Source organism: Cibotium barometz, chromosome 35, assembly GCF_041138505.1.
Source record: "Cibotium barometz isolate CiBa-2024 chromosome 35, ASM4113850v1, whole genome shotgun sequence".
In the NCBI taxonomy this organism is placed as follows: Eukaryota; Viridiplantae; Streptophyta; class Polypodiopsida; order Cyatheales; family Cibotiaceae; genus Cibotium; species Cibotium barometz.
The window spans coordinates 14597974-14605756 of NC_141080.1; the positions used below are offsets into that span (position 1 = coordinate 14597974).

At 44.7% G+C, this 7783-nt stretch overlaps 1 protein-coding gene across 1 annotated transcript; it reads right to left on the reverse strand.

Annotated features, from left to right (window-relative positions):
* Positions 1-5738: 5738 nt before the first annotated feature.
* On the reverse strand, positions 5739-7393 carry LOC147618187 (uncharacterized). Its single transcript, XM_086775099.1, has one exon. The coding sequence runs from the start codon at positions 7246-7248 to the stop codon at positions 5992-5994; it is 1257 nt and encodes a 418-aa protein (XP_086631225.1). The 5' UTR covers positions 7249-7393; the 3' UTR covers positions 5739-5991.
* Between the last annotated feature and the right edge of the window lie 390 nt (positions 7394-7783).

Below are 7783 nucleotides of genomic sequence, written 5' to 3' on the forward strand. Positions count from 1 at the left end.
GTGTGTGTGTGTGTGCTTGCAAGAGCTCAAGCTCTCTTCCCCCCTGCATCTTTTCATGGTACGAGGGTAAGAGCTTCAACTACTCTTCCCTATTGTGTTGGTGACTACACCCTTGTCGGGAGCTCTACGGGAGGCACCGACAAACGATCTCCGATTGAGGAGCTTTCTTCGCGGGAGTGAAGCTATAGGGCAACTATACAGTCCTACGGACGGACTGTCCTACTGACTGAATTTTTCGGGCCGAAAACGCATTTCGGGCACATCTGGACCTCCGTTTTTCAGAAAGCAGGCGATTTCGAGCACTGTGGGTAAGTCATCGATCCTCTTCAGAACTCTGTTTTAAGAACTGTAGGAAGACAGATTGACTATGCAGACACTGTGGGTGCTGCAAAGAGGTCTACAGTTGCCATTGGGTGTATGTATGCACATTGAGGTCACTGGTTGTGACATTTGAGAGTACTACAGTACCGCTATGCAGAAAATACTGCAGGTTGTGCAGAAAAACCAGAGTGCAGTTTCTGGTGAAATTGTGTGTTTGGCAAGATGTCTAATGATGGCATAACACAGATTGTGGCTGAGAAGCTGGATAAGAATAACTTCCATGCTTGGAGGTTCAGGTTGACTAATTTCCTGATGGGAAAAGGTTATTGGGACTACATAGAAGGTGAGCATGAAGAGGCACCGGAGATACCGGATATAAATCCGACTGCTGCAGATGTGAAAGAGTTTAAAGACTGGAACCAAGGAGCCAGGAAGGTTATGTATTGGCCTTCCATTAGTATACTGGACACCATGATTGGGCACATTCAGGATGCCAAGTCCCCCAAGGAGGCGTGGGACACCTTGGTAAAGCTTTATGAAACAAATACCAAGGCACGCAAGATACAGTTGAAGAATGAACTTCATACTGTGGAGAAAAAGAGCATGTCTGTGAATGACTATGCGCTGAAGATAAAGGGTATTGTGGAATCCCTTGCATCTATTGGTGTGTCAGTAGATGATGATGACAAGGTGGAAGTCTGTCTACGTGGTCTCGGGCCACAATACAAGGCGTTTAAGACGTCTATTCAGACTCGGGAAAACATTCCCAACTTTACAGATTTGGTGTCTATGCTGATTATCGAAGAGAAGAACTTGGGTGAAGACCAACAGTCTTCACAAAGCAAAAACAGTTCAGAGCAACAGGCCTTCTACACAAGTTCAGGAAGAGGACGAGGTAGAGGAGGCCGTGGACGCGGTCAAGGAGGTGGCCGAACAGGTAATCAAAATTATGGCCAGCAGCAGCAGCAACAACAACAGTCCCAGAATCAATAACAACAACAACACGCAGGTGGAAGAGGCAAATTCAGAGGCAAGGGGAGTCAAAGAGGCCGTGGAAATTGGCAAAGGCAATATAATGATGCACGTGAATGCTATTATTGTGGTAAGCCTGGACATGTGCAGGCAGAATGTTATAAAAAGCAGGCTGACATGCAAAATGGGAAAGTGCAGCAAAACAACTATGCATCCTCAAGCAGAAATAATGAGGATAATGAGAGGTTGTTTGTTATGCAGCATGTCGTGAATGCCATGTCTGAAAATGTTGATGCAGCACAAAAAGATAATGTATGGTATGTGGATTCAGGCGCTTCGAACCACATGACGAGTCATGGGGAGTGGTTCAAGGAGATGAAAAACCCGGAAAGACCAGGTTTTGTGGAAACAGGGGATGACACTGCTCATCCAATTGCCCACGTTGGAGATGTGCCATTGTCTATGCAGGATGGCAAAGTGAAGTACCTTGCAGATGTACTTCATGTACCGAACATAACAAAGAATTTGGTTTCAGTTGGCCAGATGATTGAGCAGGGTTTGCAGGTTCGGTTTAACCCTGATGGGTGTTATGTTGAAGATTTTAAAGACAAGTGCAGGTTGGTTGCAAAAGGCAACAGAGTGGGCAGAATGTTTACGTTGAATGTAGACATGCCTCAAATGAGTGCTGCGATGTTTGCAAATGGTTCAGGAGTTGTTGCAGACACAGACATATGGCATAAAAGAATTGGACATGTAAATGTGCAGAGATTGAAGTCTATGCAGACAAAAGGAATTGTGACAGGGCTGCCAAAATTTAAAGTGGAAGGTATGCAGAAAATATGTGAAGCATGCCAATTTGGGAAGCAAACAAAGCATGTGTTTCCACGTAACAGATATGTGAGCAGAAATGCACTAGATCTTGTGCATTCAGATGTATGGGGTCCTACGAAGACCATATCTATGGGAGGCTGCAGGTATTATGTGACTTTCATTGATGACCACACAAGGAAAGTGTGGGTATATTTCATGAAAGAGAAGAGTGAGGTGTTCACTCACTTTCAGAATTTCAGAGTTTTGGTTGAAAAACAAACAGGGAAATATGTAAAGTGCCTAAGGTCAGATGGAGGGGGAGAGTACTTCTCCAATGAGTTCTCTGAATTTTTGAAGAAGAATGGTATTCGGAGACAGTTTACATGCAGATACACCCCGCAGCAAAATGGAGTTGCTGAGCGGAAAAACAGGCACATTGCTGAGATTGCGCGAGCATTGATGGAAGAGAAGAATATGCCGCATTGCTATTGGCTGAGGCTGTTTCTACAGCAGTATACATCATGAACAGGACTCCAACTGCAGCCATACATGATGTAACTCCAGAGGAGAGGTTTACTGGCAGAAAACCAGATTTGTCTCATCTGAAAGTTTTTGGATGCATTGCATATGTGCATGTGCCAGATGAGCTGAGAACTAAGCTGGATCCAAAAGCTGAAAAATGTGTGTTTATTGGATACTCCCTTGAGCAAAAGGGATACAGGTGTTATAACCCTGCTACACGTGAGTTGAGGGTAAGCAGGGATGTTGTGTTTGATGAGATGAGCAGCTGGTATGTTGCTGAAAAAGAAGCTGTTGGGGCTGATGTGAGTGGAAGTGTGGTTGCACAGAATGCAGGTCAGCAATCACAGTCTTTGAGTGGACCAGGAGAGTCCTCATCTAGTGGGTCTGTTGATAGACCATGGAGTGGCAGGCTGCGTCATAATACCAGTCCTGCAAATGTGATTACTACATCACGTAAAGGAAAAGAGAAAGTGGTTGAGCCCCTTAGTATGCCTGACATTTCTGCAGGGCATTCTCATGTTGATGGAGAGTCTAGTGGCTCAGATATGAGCCTTGATGAGGAGCTTGGGATCCCAGCTATGAGAACACCTGGTGTAAAGAAGGCTATGGAAGCCATGAATGAAAAGCTGCGAAGATCTGGGAGAGTGAAGAACCCTGTGCAGAGATTTACATATGATGGTTATGTGGCACATCACTATGCATATATGGCAAAGGTTGTGCAGGTTGTAGAGCCCACATGCATTGATGAGGCTGTTGGAAATGTGTGTTGGGAGAAAGCTATGGATGAGGAGATGGATGCACTATATGGAAATGAAACTTGGGATTTAGTGCAATTGCCTGAAGGCAAGAAAGCCATTGGATGCAAGTGGGTGTACAAAGTTAAACATAACAGTGATGGAAGCATAAACAGGTACAAGGCTAGATTGGTAGCCAAAGGATATGCGCAGACATATGGGATTGATTATGAGGAAACTTTCAGCCCAGTTGCCAAGATGGCAACGGTGAGAGTTGTGATAGCAGTGGCTGCGTCAAAGCAATGGTCTTTACATCAGATGGATGTAAAGAATGCATTCTTGCATGGGGATTTGCAAGAAGAGGTGTATATGTTGCAGCCACCTGGTTATGAGGATGTGGGTCACCCCGAGCATGTTTGCAGGTTGAAGAAAGCCTTGTATGGCTTAAAGCAAGCACCAAGAGCATGGTCTGACAAGATTTCTGAATATCTTGTCACTATTGGCTTTCATGTAGCCAATGCAGATTTCTCGCTGTATGTGAGACATGGTGATAGAGGAGTTGTGCTTGTTGTCATCTATGTAGATGACTTGATCATTACGGGGGACCATGATGCAGAGATCTTTGATGTAAAGATCTTGCTTAGACAGAAGTTTGAGATGAAGGATCTGGGGGAGCTCAGATATTTCTTGGGCATTGAGGTGATTAGGTCACCACATGGTATTGGATTACTGCAGAGACAGTATGGCTTGGACATGTTGTCCAAGTATGGTATGATAGGCTGTAAGCCTATTTCTGTGCCATTGGATCAGAATGGCAAGTTGAGTGCAGATTCAGGAGAGATCTTGGAGGATCCTACTATGTACAGGAGCATAGTAGGAAGTTTGATCTACATGACGATCACCAGACCAGATTTGAGCTATGCTGTTGGGTTGGTGAGTCAGTTTATGCAGGTTCCACGGAAACCGCATTTGGATGCTGTGAGACGCATACTGAGGTATGTGAAGTCTACTTTACATTGTGGACTATTCTATGAGACTGGGACAGAGATATGTGTACATGGGTACACAGATGCTGATTGGGCTGGTAGTATCTCAGACAGAAGATCTACCAGTGGATTCATGTTTTTTTTGGGGAGTGCTGCTGTGACTTGGAGCAGCAAGAAGCAACCTACGGTTGCTCTATCGAGTACGGAGGCCGAGTACAGAGGAGCTGCTATGGCAGCACGTGAGGTAGCTTGGTTGAGAAAGCTACTTGCAGATTTGGGTCTATCAGTGGATAGACAAGTTGTCATTTTCTGTGACAACATTAGCAGTATACAGTTGGCCAGGAACCCAGTCTTTCATGCTCGTACGAAGCACATAGAGGTCCACTACCACTTCATCAGAGAGAAGGTCTTGGCAGGAGACCTTGACCTTGTTTATGTCAGCACAGAGGATCAGGTAGCTGACATCTTCACCAAAGCATTGGGTACAGAGAAGCTCCGCAGATTCAGGGCTTCACTTGGTGTACATGAGATGGAGTTGAGCTCGAGGGGGAGTGTTAAGATATCGAGCTCGTCTAGTGAGGCGGTGGCCACCACTGATGACCCGCCTGGGGGATAGACCCCACACTTACACCACTGGCATGGTTGGTGAGATCATGGAAGATATGCGGCCAGTGGAATGACAGGCTGTGTGACAGCCATTCTAGAGACTGGCATAGTTATAGCGCCAGCTCATTTAGTCGGGTTCACACTATAGAGAACCCGTGTATGTATTGGTTGAGTACCTTTCATATTATGTGTACTCTTATTCTTGTATATGGTGTGTTGAGTGTTGAGTAGAGAAGAAGAAGATTTCAGCCTCTCACCTTGTGTGTTCTCTATTAGGGTTTTGTGAGTGTGTGTGTGTGTGCTTGCAAGAGCTCAAGCTCTCTTCCCCCCTGCATCTTTTCATTGGACCCTAGAAGAGTAGCATCTAATGACTAGTTTTGGCTTGGACCCCGTAGAAGAGTAGCATTAATCCCTTCCAAAGTGGAGGTATTGGATTAGAATCTATTATATAACATCTAATTTGATTATTACCCATCTAACATCAAATAAGACACTTCCTTTAAAAAACAACACATGGTAGCGAGACATCGTTTATACCTATAAGCTTTCGATTCTCTATCACATCATCTTAGATTTCTGATCTACTGGTTGGATGCAAAGCACAACTTTGGAGAGCACACCAATGTTAGAAATAAAGTTTTTTTTCTGACCAGTGAAAAATAGGATGATCTTCAAACTCAACTGGTTTTTATTGAAAAAGTACATAGGTTGGTGGGTTTTATAACTAAAATTTTAAAAAATTGACTCTTCAAATTCAAGGCTAGGAAAAATCACAATGGTTTTTCTCAGTTTGAGCCATCAAAATTACACTAAAGGAAGGGTTTTTTCGTGACACTGGAGCACGCAACTTTTGCAGGTAGCAACAAAGTTCACTGAAAACGAATCCTTTTGAAGCAAGCTAGAAATCAAATCATATCTTGGGATAATTATCGCTTTATTAAATAGCGTGGACTTGAGCAAAATAAATTGCCACATAAAATTAGGGCTAAGTGTAAGAAATAAAGGGAAACATTAAGAGAATTAATCACGAAGAAGGCCAATTAGGCATTACCAGTTGCTTGTGATCTCTTGCAATGAGCAATGGCGCCTTGGATGGAGTTTTGCAACTCAACATTGGTACTGTTAATGTTGCCACAGTAATTGGATAAAGGATGCATGCTATTTTCATCAGAGACAGAGCCCGGAGAAGGCTCTATTGTAATGAAGCCTGCGCCATTGGAGCTCTGATCATTATCAAAAATTAACGTGCTCATCAAGCTTGTAGTGACCAGATTAATCTCTGTTTCAAGCTCACAATCTGAATCATCCCCTTCATTCATCGACTTGTTGCACTCCATCTCATGCTCGTTCTTATGACCTCTGCTGCCTTTGTGCTCACAATGGGCTGCTTGGTTCCTACTCTTTGCAGATGGCACATTTGCCATGTGCTTATCATGTTGTTGGAGCAGGCTTTCTCTCTGGTAATGGCTTCCTTTCTGCTCGAACCTTGCCAGTCTCAAGACTTTTAGAGATTTTTGCAAACAATCCCTAGCTTTTAGCACAAGCCGCTCCTTGTGTGCCCTTGTTTTTAGTGTGATTGCTTTGTAAGTCACCTTCTCTCGGCAATGCCGCGAATTCCTCGATGGGTTTCGAGGCATGGATGAGGAAGATGATGAGGAGGAGGATGCAGGCCTTCCTTTTGGGGGAAGGAGGGAGTTGCCTTTGCAAGAACCTGATCTGAGAAAAGAAGAGCCACGAGGCTTGCTTTCATCCTGCTGGTCTCCTGTTGATGTTGCATTTCTAGATGTGCTTCTTGACCTTGTGTAATGGCAGCATCCAGCCTCCACAGAGCATTTCTTACCTCTTCTGAAAAACACCTTCCATCTCACCCCATGCTTAGAGCTCACAGAGATCTTAACCTCATGCTTTTCCATGTGTAATGTGTGCTCATGATCCATCTTTGATGAACACAGCATCAAGGGATCCTTGTAGCAATCAGGAAAGACATAAGGGTCTTTAGTGTACAAAAACAGTGGGGTTCTCTCACCTGGATCTGCGTCCTGTTTGAGAGAAGAAGGCAATGGTAGGCTTTCCTTGGCCTGTGTATGTGAGCTAGACAAGTCTTGAACCATCTTGAGCCTAGAAGGGAGGAAGAGAGGAAGGAGCTGGCCTTTGTAGAAGAGCTCATCGGCAGGAGAAGGCACAAGGGGCTCACCAAAGCTCTGACCGGTGGGGAGGGGCATGGTGAACTCAAACTCTTGCAATGTGGGAGGACTACCATTGCATTGATCAAGCAGAGGCCGCAAGCTCATCTGCATTTCATCAAAGAGGAGCCAAGCTGATAAAAGCCCAATTCCGGTGTACTGTTGGGAGTGAAGCTGAGGTCTTCCCACCTTCCTTGCTGCATCAAGCAGGAACGTACTGCGTTTTCCTTGTTTCAAGAGAGAAGGAAGGGGAAGGAAGTTGTGTATCGTAAGGTAAACAAATTATATTAAAAATGGTAGAATATAAGGATATATATTAGCATTGCGCACTGCCCAATGGCTGCCAACATCAGCGGTCAGGCGCCGTGAGCCAGCCTCTCTGACTTGCCTTTGCGACTCCCGACGCCGCCGACAGGGTGACGGGTCACGATTCACGGGGTAGATCACACACTGCACAGATAATCCTCCGTCCAAAGCTGACGGGACGGGCAATGGTCGTCCGACTCCCACACTCCGTCACCTTGAAAATCTAACAACTAAATATATATATATATATATATATATGGTTTGGCAGGTTGCTGTTGTGGGTACTTCCCTTCACTTTATCCAATATCACCTAGTTGTTCCTTTTTAGACGCACCTACCTTTC